Source organism: Notechis scutatus, chromosome 1 (assembly GCF_049901735.1).
Source record: "Notechis scutatus isolate UNSWTSFEM ecotype Mainland chromosome 1, rNotScu1.2, whole genome shotgun sequence".
Taxonomy (NCBI): domain Eukaryota; kingdom Metazoa; phylum Chordata; class Lepidosauria; order Squamata; family Elapidae; genus Notechis; species Notechis scutatus.
Genome location: NC_142009.1, coordinates 223,975,754 through 223,991,967, shown reverse-complemented (window position 1 = coordinate 223,991,967; position 16,214 = coordinate 223,975,754). Strand labels below are relative to the sequence as shown.

General features: G+C 37.2%; 1 protein-coding gene across 1 annotated transcript; it reads left to right on the top strand.

The window, feature by feature from the left end:
- The first annotated feature begins 106 nt into the window (after positions 1-106).
- On the top strand, positions 107-16,013 carry LOC113410788 (keratin, type I cytoskeletal 18-like). Its single transcript, XM_026665517.2, is given in 9 exon segments — positions 107-428; positions 431-552; positions 7,975-8,057; positions 11,254-11,410; positions 11,703-11,867; positions 11,959-12,084; positions 13,364-13,584; positions 14,628-14,656; positions 15,528-16,013. Coding segments are annotated over 9 exon segments (1,233 nt in total). The 5' UTR covers positions 107-196; the 3' UTR covers positions 15,626-16,013.
- The last annotated feature ends 201 nt before the right edge of the window (positions 16,014-16,214 follow it).

The window sequence follows — 16,214 nt, the reverse complement described above, 5'->3', positions numbered from 1 at the left end:
ATAGGACGCTTCTTTATTGGCTAGTTTCTCTCACTGCATGCAAATTGCGAGGATCGGCGGGCGTTGTTCCACCAATGAAAAATCCCAGCGTTTTCTTCATTGGCCGACCGCTACTTGGGCATGCAAATTAGAAAGCCCGCAGATATAACCAGGCGATAGGGCACCCAAAGGGCGCTCAGGTAGTTTAGGTAGCACAATGGCTTTCGTTCTTCCTCATCCTTGGAACAGCTCCGGACGGTTCTTCTCCGGTTCCTCCGTGCGGGGCAACTCCAGCGGTTCCGACGTGCTGTTAAGCCGGCTCCGTGCGGTGCTCCCGGCAGCCCGACTGAGCGTAGCGGCGGCTCCTTCTTTGCTGGGCCCGGCCCGGCAGCAGGAGGCGCTTCAGGGGTTGAACGAGCGCCTGGCCGGCTATCTGCAGCGGGTGCGGGGCTCGAGGCGGCCAACCGAGCCCTGGAGGAGGAGATCGCCGCCACCCGGTCTAGCAGATCTGGGACGGTTGGCCGTAAAGACTGGGAAGCCTGCGAGCAGCCCCTGGCTGCGCTGCGCAAGCAGGTGAGGGGAGAGTAGTAAATAGGACGGGTGTGTGTGTGTGTGTAAGAGTTCCCCGAAGAATGGAATTCTTTTATTGGCCAAGTGTGATTGGACACACAAGGAATTTGTCTTGGTGCAAATACTCTCGGTGTAAATCAAAAGAAAAGATACTTTCGTCAAGAATCATCAGGTACAACACTTAATAATAGTCATAGGGCACAATTAGAACAGAACAGAACAGAATAGAATAGAATTCTTTATTGGCCAAGTGTGATTGGACACACAAGGAATTTGTCCTGGTGCAAATGCTCTCAGTATACATAAAAGAAAAGTCAAGAATCATAAGGTACAGCACTTAATAATAGTCATAGGGTACAATCGGCAATCAAATCATACTAGGAAACAGTCAATATAAATTGTAAGGAAACAAGCAACAAAGTTACAGTCCTACAATCCCAAGTGGGAGGGGATGGGTGATAAGGAGTGATGAGATTAATAGTAATAGTAATGCAGACTTTGTAAATAGTTGGACAGTGTTGAGGGAATTATTTGTTTAGCAGAGTGATGGGGTTCGGGAAAAAACGGTCCTTGTGTCTAGTTGTTCTGGGTGTGCAGTGCTCTACAGTGTCGTTTTGAGGGTAGGAGTTGAAACAGTTTATGTCCGGGATGTGAGGGGTCTGTAAATATTTTCCCATCCCTCTTTTGAAGAGAAGCATTAAAAACCCCAGAGCAAATAGGATGCAAAGAAAGAAATGCGGCTCCTACAAGAACTTTGGGGACGTGCTGGAGTTTGAGCAAAGGATCATCTTCAACCTGGCACTCTAAAAGTACCTTAGTGTTTGGTTCCCTTGATTCCAGCCTCACTTGAAATTATGGGGATCAAAAGAGAGGCTGAGGGATCAAAACAATCATTGTCAATGATTGGATTTGGGTCACAAAGTAATGGCCCAAACCCCAGTGGGAGGGAGAGGAGGCAATCAGGCATTGACTGGTTATAGCTATTCATTTTACTGTGTTATTTTTTACTTTAGCTTTTCTTCTTAACCAAAGGTGAGTATTGGGTGGCATAAGCATATCCACTTTTACTCTAATAGTGATTTTATAATCTATATCTCTATATAATCACAACACACAATAGATTTTAAATAGGTGCAGGAGTGATGCGTGCTGCCTTGGGTTAAAAATAATGAATACAAAAACTAAAAATGCTACCGTAGTCTTATATGTTCTTGGAGCTCTCCCTGTTGGATTTCACAGACTTCTTTATCATATCTGCATCCCATGGCAATCATAAAATAGACTCTTGGTGGCTCATAACACAACAAAAGTACCTAATAATAAAAATGAAAAGTACAGAAGTATGCAGATGACCAGATAAATGTTCATATTTTAAAGAAATAGTGAATCAGGATCATCTGTTAAATCTAGATGAGTCAGAGGAACAAGCTGGACATAAAGGAGTTGCAAGAAGGATGGTATTCTAAATCTCAAGTATTGGTATTTCAGAGTATTTCAAAATGCTATTGAATAGCTTGTTCTATCTGGTATTTCCAGATGTGTCTACTCCATCACCCAGGCTATGCTGATTGGAGGACAAAGATTGGAGAAAACTGTTCCAGAGTCTTCGGAATCCTTTAGATACTGTTGTAACCTCAAAACAATTCTAAGAAGTAGATGAAGCTGCAAAACTTCATCATTAGACGGGCAATTAGTAGAAAAGGTTAGAATAAACACATTCCAAATTCTCTGTAGGAAAGGGAAAAGGGAAACTGCATGGGAAACCAACGTCTTGTAAATGATGGGCAAAGAGATATATTGGGAAATGGGCTGCAGAGCTACAGTTGAAAGATTTAAATTGGATGCATATTTTTTTAAAAAAGGAATATGAAAAAGTGGGAACATCTCTAAGGAACTTTAGAAGACTTTAGAAGAAACCCTACTACCACTTCTTACAATACTAGACAACACAGTATCAACAGTAGAGACCTTCAAATGTCTAGGTTCTACTATATCACATGACCTAAAATGGACACCTAACATCAAAAACGCCATCAAAAAGCACAACAAAGAATGTTCTTTCTGAGCTAACACAGAAAGATCAAACTGTCCAAGGAGCTGCTGATCCAGTTCTACAGAGGATTTATTGAGTCTATCATCTGCATCTCTATAACTGTCTGGTTTGGTTCTACAACCCAACAGGACAGACACAGACTTCAGAGGATAATTAGGACTGCAGAAAAAACAATTACTACCCACCTGCCTTCAATCGAGGACCTGTATACTGCACAAGTCAAAAAGAGGGCTGTGAAAATATTTACAGATCCCTCACATCCCGGACATAAACTGTTTCAACTCCTTCCCTCAAAACAATGCTATAGAGCACTGCATACCAGAACAACTAGACACAAGAACAGTTTTTTCCTGAAAGCCATCACTCTGCTAAACAAATAATTCCTTCAACACTACTATTATTGTTAATCTTCTCATCACTCCTTATCACCCATCCCCTCCCACTTGTGCTTGTAGGACTGTAACTTTGTTGCTTGTTTCCTTATGATTTATATTGATTGTTTCCTAGTATGATTTGATTGCTGATTGTACTCTAAGACTATCATTAAGTGTTGTACGTTATGATTCTTGATTCTTAACGAATGTATCTTTTCTTTTATGTATACTGAGAGCAATTACACCGACAAATTCCTTGTGTGTCCAATCACACTTGGCCAATAAAGTATTCTATTCTATTCTTTAAAAAAAAGACAAGATTAAAAAATACAAACAGTAACTACATGGGGGATGAGAAAGATGCATCCCTACACTGAGCTTCTTTGATTTGTTTTCAGCAATGGGGATCATTGGGTGAATTTGTTGTGACTGTATCAAACAGTTGGGTGATCTGTTTCTATACTTGAAGAAACCATTCTTATCATCACAGCTCCAGAGACTGGGTTGCAGGTCTTTTGGAGGGATGAATAGCTTGATGTTTTTCTTTTAATTCTCATTCATACGAACAGCTGGATGATTCTTTTTGCAGGTGCTTGAACAAATGCACAGAATTGGAAGCTCATAGGCAGGTGGGCAGGGAGTCAGATTAAGGGGAGTTTTATTATTTCAGGACCTACTGCAGCTCGGGGCAATGGTGGTGATCTTTGTTCCTTGCTTGTCTTATGAATGGTAGGTTGGGTTGCTTTGGAAAACATGGGGAATAGGTGTGGTATAGGTATAAAACTGTCCTTAGTTGTGACTATGTCCTGTTGTAATCTGTTTAAAAGCACCCATGCAAGATACCGCACCCTGTTTTCAACCGGATTTTGCTATAAACTAATATTTACTTGAATAAACCCCAAACAAGGAAGGGAATTACATAAGAGGGCAGCCCAAGTACAGGATGATTTTCTATTTTTGCCCAAGACAAATTGGTTTTTTTTAACTGATTTTTTTTTTCTCTTCCTTGTACAGTTACCAAAATAAAAAAGGATCTTGGGTTCAGACTCACATTCTATCTGGCCTGTAATGATTTATTTGGCATTGAAATTGTTCTCAGCTCCTGGTAACCAGAGATAGATTTTCTCCACAAGGCTCCATTCCTGAGCTCAGGTCTTCCAATCATGCTCCTATGGCCATTGTGATGGAGTCCATCCATGTTGCTGCATGCTATCCTTTTCTCTTACCTTCCATCTTTTCCAGGGTTAAGGGCTTTTCCAGAGAGCTGAGTCTTATGTGGTTAAATAATTGTGTAAAAAAGATTGCAATCCTATCCTCTAAAATACCCTTTTTTCCTGCCTTAAAATGCAATCATTTTAGTTTACTTTAAGGTTACCAAGTCTGGGGCGCAAAATAAAGAATAGAAAATTAGAATAGAACAGAACAGAACAATAGAATAGAATTATTTATTGGCCAAGTGTGATTGCACATACAAGGAATTTGTCTTCGGTGCAAAAGCTCTCAGTGTACATAAAAGGTATAAGTGATCAACCATTATCATAGTCATCATAAAAATACATCATAAATCATAAGATTCAACACTTAATGATAGTCATTGGATACTAAATAAGCAATCAACATAAATCATACTAGGAAACTGAATAAAACAATATAAATCATAATGATACAACAACAAATATACTCATAGTCATAAGTAGAAAAGGAGACAGGTAATAGGAAAGATGAGAATAATAATAGTAATATAGCCTTACTACCATAAATAGTTTTGACAGTGTTGTGGGAATTAGGTGTTTAGCAGAGTGAGGGCATGGGGGGAAAACTGTCTTTGCGTCTAGTTGTTCTGTTGTGCAATACCCTATAGTGTCGTTTTGAAGGTAGAAGTTGAAACAATTTTGGTCCAGGATGTGAGGGGTCTGTAGATATTTTTACAGCCCCCTTTTTGACTCGTGCAGTATACAGGTCCTTGATGGAAGGCAGGTTGGTAGTAATTGTTTTTTCTGCAGTCCTAATTACTCTCTGAAGTCTGTGTCTTGTTTGGTTGCAGAACCAAACCAGATAGCTACAGAGATGCAGATGACAGAGTCAATAATTCCTCTGTAGAACTGTATCAGCAGCTCTTTTGGCAGTCTAAACTTTCTGAATTGGCGCAGAAAGAACATTCTTTGTTCTGCTTTTTTGATGACATTTTTGATGTTAAGTGTCCATTTTAGGTCTTGAGATATTATAGAACATAGAAACTTGAAGGTCTCTACTATTGATACTGTGTTGTCTGGTATTGTAAGAGGTCTGGTTGACAAAGTCTGGGTGACAAAACAACAACCACCACAATGAAAACCCATGAAGTCATTTACTGGTTAACTAGATGTTTGCAATGTGGATCTGGTCATCTTGGTTTAATTGCTAGTCTTGAAAGTCAATTATTTTTACCATTGCAGATTTGTTTCCTGGAAAATTATACATCTATTGCATTGTTTTTCACTCTTTGAAGAATGCAAATTTCTACTCAGTTGATTTTTGGACTACTGTTATAACGCCAAGACTGATAGGTGCTGAAACATGCAGCAGCCAGTTTAGATCAATGGCAGACATTCATACATTTTTTCAATAATAATAATAATAATGACGAATATGTCATGAGCCACTTATTGCTAGTCTGCAATAGCCAGTCTCACCTAAAAGTTCCCAATGATTAGACCAGTCCTGTTTTACGTTATTCATTCTACTCCTCCAGTTTTAAATCAAGACAAGTTGTTCCTTATAAGAATCATAAGAATGCTGACATAGTTACTTCTGGGTGTGTTTGGAATACAAATCAACAATGTGTTAAAATTTTATTTATTCACATTTCTGTCTCACCCATCTTACGTAAGTGACTCTGGGCAGTTTACAATAAAAGAAATAATATTGTGATGTAAATCTGTTAAAATGTAAATACCTTGATCAAAAATGTGTGGCCTTGGATAGATGGGAAAAAATGAAGTAACTGTATGTGAAAAATTTACCATGGACCCTAGAAAACCAAATCCAAGCAGAAGGAAGATTCTTCTTTCAGGCTGAATCTAGTAAAATAACAATGGGCTCAATTTATCTCTGAGTGATGACCAACCCCCCCAAATTGTTTTAAATTATTCAAAATGTGAGGGAGTTATCTTGATTTTTGAAAGCATATATGATTCCCCCCCTCCAATCTATGGATAAAATAACTTTATCCAAAAGAAACATTTGTTTTTGGGGATAAATAGTTTCCCAAAATGTCTTAAGATTATATGTGATTGTTTTCTCTCTTGGATGTGGAGAGATAAATATCCCATATAGAGCAAGTATACCTACTATTCAATTCATAATGAATTAATTAAAGAATGAATGAAATGAATAAAATAATCTGATGTAATAAGTCATTGGACAGCCCCAAGTTGCCAATAGAGGCTGCTGATTGGCTAACACTGAAGCCTTGTCCTTTGCATGGGAACCTGACTAAGGCTCAGGCCTAGTGATCTGCTGCCTATATTTTACTTTCAAGAGATATATTTGATTAGAATAAATTTTCTGTGAGAATTCAATTTATTACAATTTACAATCTCACTTGATTTAACTACAGCTCCCGAAATTAATTTTTAGCTCAAAGCTTAGCCATGATTCATAATCTTTTACAGTGATATTTCAAATTATTCATAATTCATTAATGATATACTGTATTAGGACATTCGTGATATTTTTAGATCCTTTGTGTGCTAATATGTATTTTACTTATTCTTTTTATGGGTCATTTATTTCTGTTTGCTTATGCTTTTTCTTGAAAATGTCTATAAAAATACCTGCAACTTTTCTCTCACACCCACACTTTCATACAGATTGTTTATTTTTGCAACAAGGGTGATGTTTAAAGCTTGGGCACCTGGAACAGCAGGCCTGATTTAATACGCTGTGAGACATGATCCACTTGAGATACTATCAGCCTGTAGAATAAAGTTAATTAATGTGACAGAACAATTTGAATGTTTGAGTTATTGATATCTTAACAGCTAGGTTATTTATCAACCACCAGATGGCATTTCATAAGTGACTCACTCTGGTCAATATAATAGTTAATCCTCCCTTTATTTTTATAACCTGGGATATGCAGATCAAAACAAAGATATTAGTTTGCTTTGCAAATATTTCAAATTATTTGGACAGCAACCCAGTGTTTGATTACAAGATCTGGCTGGTTTCAGCAGGAGTTAAGAAAATGAGATTGACCTGGAGGAAGGCATAATATGTCAAGGCAAAGTCACTATAGCTAGTTAAATCAACCTTACATTTTGGACTACTTAACTCCATATTGTTGACCCTTGATTGGCAAGAATTTCCTATGGTTTTTCCAATCTTATCTAAGAATCTATGGAATGAACTTGAATGCATGTCACACGCTCTTTTGGAAATAAGAAAAAAAAAAGTTTGAGAAATTGCAAGGCAAGTCTTAGTGCAGCTGTAGTCCAAATACAATAGGATTTGTTTGCTACAAAACTCTTCTGAAGGCTTTCTGAAGAGTTTTGCCTTTCTATTTCCACAAGAATCATTACGTTCAGGAGTTTAAATTAAGTATTCTAATGAAGACACCACTCCCTTAAAAGACATTTGTGTATCTTCTGATGGAAGAAGAATGCTTGACAGTATGTACTTTAGATTAGATCCCAGCCCTTAAATATGACATATGTCATTATTCAAATGATACCTTGCTATTTTATTAGAGTTCTACACTTAACAGTTTTAAGTAAAACAATGTTTCTATAGTCTCACAATTCATACAAAGAAAAATCAGGCATACGCCAATTATTATTTTTAAAGGAAGGAACAAATAAACCAGCTGTTTATTTGGACAGATCTAAAACACGAGAAGAGGGTAAATTTGGCAAGAGTACTCTTTATCTGGAGGTAAAACCGAATGAATGCAATGGCACTCTTTTTACATAGGTTGTGCCACTATGTTATATTTTAAGAGTTCTGTCTCTCTGACAGGTTGAAGAGCTGAATATGGAGAATGTCAGGCTGCTTCTGCAAATTGATAATGCCAGGCTGGCAACAGATGACTTTAAGCACAAGTAAGCAATAATGTTCTAGTACCTTTGTTTACACTGTCAGTTAAGTGCTGATAACACATGGCTGCCTATATATTCATCATGGCCTTGTTTTGTAATCTCTTATTCCTAATTATATTTGATTTTCCCATGCCAAAATTCTGATCTGTGCAGTTCAAGAATAAACACCTATTTTGGCTTTGAATTAGAAAGCTCTGGATCAATGTTTAAATCAAGCTTAGGCTACCTCTTGGAGGCCAAGGGCTACATTGAATCATTTGGGGAAAAACCATCTGTATTTTAAATTGCAGGAAACTCTGTGTTGACTAAAAAGGACTTAGTTGCAGGATAAAGATTTTTGAAGAGCTGGTTCAGTTTTTCAGAAGTCTGAAATATAGGGTGCTAGTCTTGTCCCCTAAATAAATAGTTTATTCAGCATCTTGAGAAGTTGCAGTTCCATTAGCGAAAATGTATAGTAGCTGCCAACTTGGCAGAAAAAATGAGATACTGTGTAAATATAAGCAGTTGTCTACAGCCTCTTTTTCAGATCTGTTGTAATAATTTATGTTAAAAAGAGACATGCGGCCTAAATCATGGTTGGAAGCATATATTACCCTTATTTATAAAGAACAGTCAGACCCACAAAAAATTCAAAACGATAGACCAATATCACTTTTAAATGTAGATTACAAAATAATGGCTACAATATTGGTGGAAAGATTAAAGAGAGTATTAAGTAGAATTATCCACACTGATCAGAATGGCTTCCTCCCCCATAGGCAAATAAAAACAAATACAAGAACCATTATGGATATATTAGAATATTATGAAGTATACTCAACCAAGACGTATATTCTAATATTCTAATATATTAGAGAAGTATACTCAACCAATACTTATGAAGTATACTCAAACCAATGGCATTGATATTTTTAGATGCCCAGAAGGCTTTTGACAACCTGAATTGGAACTTCCTTATTAAACAACTGATAGGCATGAAATTTGGTGAAAATTTTATAGGATTTATTAAGACAATTTATAACATGCAAACCGCAAAAATATTAATAAATGGGGAAAATACAGATACCATAAAGATAAATAAGGGAGTAAGACAAGGCTGCCCCCTAGCTCCTCTACTGTATATATTGGCAGAAGAGACTCTTAGTACAAATTAGGCAAAATCAAGAGATTAGAGGACTAAAAATTAAAAAAGAGGAATATAAACTCTAGGCATTCGCCGATGATATGGCATTTATATTAGAAGAACGAGCCCTATACTACTAAGAGAAATAGAAGAATATGGAAAGGTGGCAGGGTTAAAAATTAACAAAGAAAAAACAAAAGTGTTAACAAAAAACTACATAGGAGCAGAAGGAAGAACTAGCAAATAAATTAGGTATGCAGGTGGTAAATAAAGTAAAATACTTAGGGATCTGGTTGACTGCTAGATGTTCGTCGATTAAAAAAGATAACTATGATAAGTTAATAATGCAAATAGTTAAAGACTTAGATAATTGGGCCAAATTGCAGTTATCGCTATTGGGACGTATTTTGATAGTAAAAATGAATATTTTGCCAAAACTGTTGTTCCTGTTTCAGACAGTGCCAGTCAAGTTGGAAAAGAATTTTTTTGTAGAATTAAACAAATGTATATCTAAATTTATATGGCAGAGGAAAAAACCCAGAGTGAAATATAAATTATTACAGGATGCCAAGAAAAAAGGAGGATTTGTCCTTCCAGATTTTGAATTATATTATGATGCTACTATAGTAAACTGGCTTAAGGATTGGGTTAAATTAGAAAATAGAAGGTTATTAGTATTAGAAGGTTTTGATCTCCAACTTGGCTGGCACGCCTTCATGTGGGATGGAAAATCTAAACAACATTCATATTTCCAAAGGCACCATGTAAGAAATGTGTTGTTCAATATCTGGGGAAAGATTAAAAAAAAAACACTATCCAAAGGTTCCATTGTGGATATCTACATTGAAAGCAGTCACATATCCAAATCTATTGGATTATGAAAATATTGTCAGGTATAAAGATTTACTATATGATACTGGAGTGCTTAAAAATAGGAACCAAATACAAATTCAAGGAAAGGAGATAGCATGGTGGCCCTTTGCACAAATATAAACCCATTATAAAAAAGATAGAGAACAATTTGGCTTTAATATGACCCCACAAGAATTAGATAAAATATGGCTAGGAGAGGAAAAGAAAACAATTAGTAAAACATATAAATATCTTTTGGATTACAAATTAAAAGAAGAAATAGTCACACAATCTATGATAATTTGGGCTAAAAACATGGGTCATAGTATTGAATTAGATAAGTGGGAACACATCTGGCAAACAAATTACAAATTAACCATGTCAGTCTCGTATAAAGAAAACTTATACAAAATGGTTCATCGCTGGCACCTACCTCCTACGAGACTGGCTAAGATGTTCCCCAACCTACCACCCAACTGTTGGAAATGTAACTATGCACAAGGAACATATTTTCACATGTGGTGGACTTGCCCATGTGCTCAGAAGTTTTGGAGGAATATTAGAAATTGGATTTTAAATATAACAAAACAAAATTTAAAACTTAAACCCGAAACCTTTCTGCTAAGTATGATAGTTTTAAACATGGAGAAAAAATATAAATATTTAATTTTGCACATTATAACTGCAGCCAGAATAACCTATGCACAAAACTGGAAACTGTCTTTCATTCCTTCAGAGGATATGGTAATTTAAACAATACATGAATGTGCTGAGATGGATAGCCTAACCAAATTGTTAAAAAATAAACAAGATAGCAACTATTATGAAATATGGAACATTTGGTATGATTGGTTAAAGAAAAGGTAATATCTGATATTTGGATAAGTTATGGAAATGACAGAAGACGTGCATTTAATTATAAACTATATAGAGAAATTAAAACATTAAAAGAACGAAGCAGTTATTGTAACAAGGCAGATCACGTCAATGATAAAGATAAAGAAAAAATTTTTTAACCATTGCTCAATATACGCTGTAAAATATGTGCGTGTGCGTGTGTATATATATGTTGATTTGTCTGTTTAAAATGTATGTCAAATAAATGTTTTTTTCTAGAATAAAAATTTTTTAAAAAGAGAGAGAGATGCGTCTACACTGTTATGCTCTTCACCCTGAATGGACTATGTCCTGTATTTCATTTGGATTTCTTGTCTCCCATTCTAGGTTGGAAGTAGAACAGGCTGCATGCGACACTGTCCAGAAAGACACGCAAGGATTGCACAAAATAATAGATGACACCAACTTCCTACGTTTGAAGCTAGAAGGGGACCTGGAATCCCTCGGACAGGAACTAGCTCATTTGCGCAGAAGCCACGAGGAAGTAAGGCCCATCTTTGCAGTTCCATAGTTTCCAAAAACAGCTGTCTGTCTCTAGTCCATCAGCATACATGACCTCTTAAAAATGTCAGAGTTTTCCTCTTAAAAATGTCAGATATGGTTCCCACCCACCCCCAACCAGAATTCGAGAAAATAAGAAAGGGAGGTAATTGTAAACATAAAAGAACCTGCATTTATAATAAATTTATTGCATAATACACAGGGTTGGTTCCAGTAGGTGATAGGAATTAGGGTGTGATGTTGGAGGCTGCTTATTCCACTTCTTTCCACTGCAGGAGGTGGAGGCTCTCACTGCTCTAGTGGCCAACTCTGATGTAACCGTTCAAGTAGACAACCCACAGAAGCATGACCTGAGTGAGACTATTGCTGACATACGCAATCAGTATGAGCAAGTGGCTGAGCAGAATCGTGACGATACCCAGGACTGGTACAGAACCAAGGTGAGGACTGGCAGAAAGTGGCTAAAAGAAACAAAGGCTGGACTTTTTAAACATTCACCTACCCCATGTCTGCTGTCCCTGGCTCTTGCAGGTTGACTCCATGTCCCAAGAAGCCAGCATGAACACTCAAGCCCTTGAGCAGGCCAGGAGTGAATTGTCAGACCTTCGCCGGCAGTTGCAAAGCTTGGAGGTTGAACGCCAGACTCTCCAGAAAACGGTAAGAAATGCTCTCTTCCCTTTCGGTCTCTGTAACAGTTCTGGATCCAAAGGCGTTTTTCCTTCCAGAATAACTTAACGAGTGTTAGAACACTCTACAAGTTGTTGAGTCTTGTTTAACAGAATCACAGAGTTGGAAGGGATCTTGGAGGTCTTCTACTCCAACCCTCTGGTCAAGCAGGAAACCCTATACCATTTTAGACAAATGAAATTAGGCTGCAGTTGTGGACCCATGTAACCGAGCTACATCTTTAGAAAATCAACAGCATTTATTTTATTTTCACTTTGGGCCAGGAGCATCATCATCCTGAGGATGAGTCCATCCTGAAGCCTTGTGCTGTTAACTCATTGCACAGCTGTGTCATTTTTGACCGTCATCTGTTTTGTACCAAATTATTTCTGGCTCAGCTGTGGCAGTAGTGTGCGGTGGCTACTGCCGCCGCCAAAAAAGCTAATATAATCCTTGGTTGTATAGAGGCATAGAATCAAACTCAAAACGTGAAGTATCCGTACCACTTTATAAACCCTTAGTAAGACCACATCTGGAATACTCCATCCAGTTTTAGTCACCCCATTGTAAATGTTGAGACTTTGGAAAAAGTGAAAAGAAGCAACTAAGATGAGTACAGGTCTGGAGACAAATGTATGAAGAATGGTTGCAGGGACCGGATATAGCCAATCTAGAGAAAAGGAGGACTCGGGGTGACATGATAGCAGTAGTTCAGTATTTGAGGGGCAGCCACAAAGAAAAGTAGAGTCAACTTATTTTCCAAACACCAGAAGGCAAGACAAGAAACAATGGATGGAAACTACTCAAGGAGAGAAGCAACCTGGAATTTCCTAACAGTGAGGACAATTAACTAGTGGAATGGCTTGCCTTCAGAAATTGTAGGGGCTTCATCACTGGAGATGTTTAAGAAGAGACTGGACAGCCACTTGTCTGAAATGGTATAGGATCTCCTGCTTGAGCAGGAGGTTAGACTAGAAGACCTCCAAGGTCCCTTCCAGCTCTGATTCATATTAAAATAATTTTTTAAAAATCAGATAATGAAAACCTGTGGATATTCTGTTTCCATATTTGCAGGGAATCATGCCTCAATATACCTGGGGGTCATAGCTCCAGTTGTCCTAACTGATCAAGTGGAATGCAGCTTTAGAACCCTCTGTAGCAAAATTTGGGGTGGGGGGGATGAGTTGCATACAAGCAGACGTATGACTCCAAGTTTAGATACACTTGTTTTTTTCAGCTCTAGATTAACACAAGGTACTCTATGATACAGGTGGATGCTTTGGAGAATACACTGAAAAACACAGAAGATCACTATCTCAGTGGCCTGGCCAATCTGAACCAAGTTATTGCTAATCTGCAAGAGGACCTGGCAGCCTGTCGGGCTGATCTGGAGACACAGTCACGAGACTATGAAACACTTCTGGACCTCAAGACAAAGCTAGAGAATGAGATTGAACACTATCGTGTTTTGATTGAGGGCGTAATAGACAGGTGACAATGGGATGGATCTCTTTCCCCTACTCATCTTTCTTGGGTCCTAACCCATTTTGGAGAATTAAATGTCTTGATTATTCTACTAGGTCCACAGAAAGTTGTACAAAACTTCAGCCAAGGGTTGATGCAGGGTTGACTAATTTTCTAATATTAGCCATTCAATGGAGTAACTTCATAACATAGCTAACAATTTCAGTAGCTACAGAGTGAGCCCTCGGAACATTGGTTTATTTAAAATAAAACTTTAATATAAATTTGGTCCTGCATTGTGATATAAGACTTTGCTTACTCGAAGGGAAAACTAAAAAAAAAATTGGTTATCCAAATGCAGGCTTTGTGTACTTCTCCATTTACAGATAACAACAGGGCAGAAAGTACTGTCAGGGTAGGCATTTCAAAAACTGGAAAATTCTGATCAGCAAAAGAAACGTCACAAACTCTTTGTTGCTCTTAATGTAGCAAATTAAGGCTGTAAAAGTAATTAACAAGCTTCTCTGCTTCCCCATTCAGATATAAATCAATTTTTCTATGACTCAAGCCATGATTTTTTTCCATTTCTATTTAAGGTTGCAGCCAAGTATAGGGTTGAATAAGTGCTCTCTAACTTAACTATTCTATCAGTTCAGATATGAAGGGGAGAAAACCATTCAACTGATCAGTAGAATACATGTTCAGATACAAAGAAAGATTATGTGTATTTTAGAATGGCACAGATAAAAAATCATCTCAACAGTCTTTCTTTGCCAACCTTTACAATGAAGCTGGTCTCTAGTGAATTTTATCCTATTGAAAGACTCTTGCAGGATTTAATTGTGGCTACCTTGTGAAGTCACGAATGAATAAATTTGTCAATTATTCTAAAATCCTTAAATAGCACCTAGAAAATATCCTGTCTTCACAAAGGTAGCAGGTGTTTGTAGAAGCTGATCTCATGGGTGTTGTGACACAGGGATAAACAAATACGTAGCAGGAAGCACGCCGGGTAAGCAAATTGTTCTAGTGACAAAACACACAACATTTGCCATGTTTTGTATTTGCAGAGGGGATGTGTTGAGCTCAGGAAAAGCAGGTAAGTAGCAGTGGAGACATTAGCACACATAGCTATCTGCTTCTGGCATCTGCAATTTGTCATTCTCATGGTTCATTCTCTCCTGAGCTTTGGTGCTGTTCTCCACAATCATTTTAAAAAGGCAGAGGCTAAAGATTGTTGGACTGAATCAGTTCAAGTCCACAGGGACTGTAAGCATTTGTTCTTGCCAGACAACAGCAGTACTACTTTTAGGAAGTCAAAGATTGATATGCATATGCTCACAAAATCAATGAAGCCAATGCATCTGATAATAGCTTCCTTCCGAGAAGAGGTGCGTGCAGCCTCCATATAAATATAGAAAGCTTAACAAAGGACTCTTGTTTGTTTTTTTAAATTTCAAAGTCAACATTGATTCTTTTAGATACCCAAGACAGCACACACATAATTTCCTATTGGTTATTCATTTAGTTAGCAAATCTAGCTTTAAAGAATCTACATAATCTGGTTTAGATAATGGGTCTATGCTTGACAAATGTTCTTCCTAGTCTGTAGTTCTTATCTGCTCCTCATGGCCTTTCCAATCACCTTCCCCATATGTCTCATCAAATACTAATTAATGGGAAAGGACATGGACATACAGCATACAAGTTTTAGGGAAACCTAAGATTACAAATGAAAGAGGACGATCAGTGTAAGAGGAATTTGTTATCCCTTTTTCCTGCATGCTGTCCTTCCAGCATCCATGCAAAAAGTATTAATATTCCCAGGTCTGCTAAACTCTTGGGAGGTGACTCTTGCTGCTGCTGCTGCTACAACTGCTAACTTGTAAAAATACAGTACTATAGCTAATTTAGTCCTAGTTCAAACATGGTCTGTCTCTAATCAATTAATATTTTTCTACTTTCTGCAGAGATCAGGAGCCAAATAATTAAAAAGGTGGTGGTCATTACACACAAAATTGTGAATGAGCAAGATGTGACCCAGAGATCTGAAGAAATAACTCAATAGGACTTCCTAAGATTTTACTCTACCATCAACAATTTTTTCTGTTGACTAAAATAACAATGAGCAATTCAACATCCTGTTGCGATATTTGCTGAGTCATGTTGAGCTTTTTTAAAAATATAATAGAGATTGAAGGTTATTTAAATAATCATATTGCTACTGATATTGTGCTATTATCTTTCTTCTGCTCTTCACAATCTTTTGAATGTGGGTATAATTCCTATATATTTGAAAGGAATGGAACAGGCAAGTCCATATATATCCTCCAAAGACACAAAAGAAATTCAAGGGCTTCAATGTAATTTTTTTCATAGTACATACTGATAATTTCCTACTGTATTGAAAATACAACATAAACCTGAATTACAAATAAAAAGCATATTGTTCGCTATAATAGCATTTCACTTCTTTACCTGTATGAAGTTTTTGGTTCAAACTCATCAGATTTTTCTTCTTCTTTGCAACCTGAGATTTTTATCTAGTGAGGGCATGTATTAAATTTTATATACATGGTGTTATATTTCTCTCCCATAACCTTTTCTGATTCTATTGAACACAAACAAGTAATAATGAATACCCCATTGACCATGCT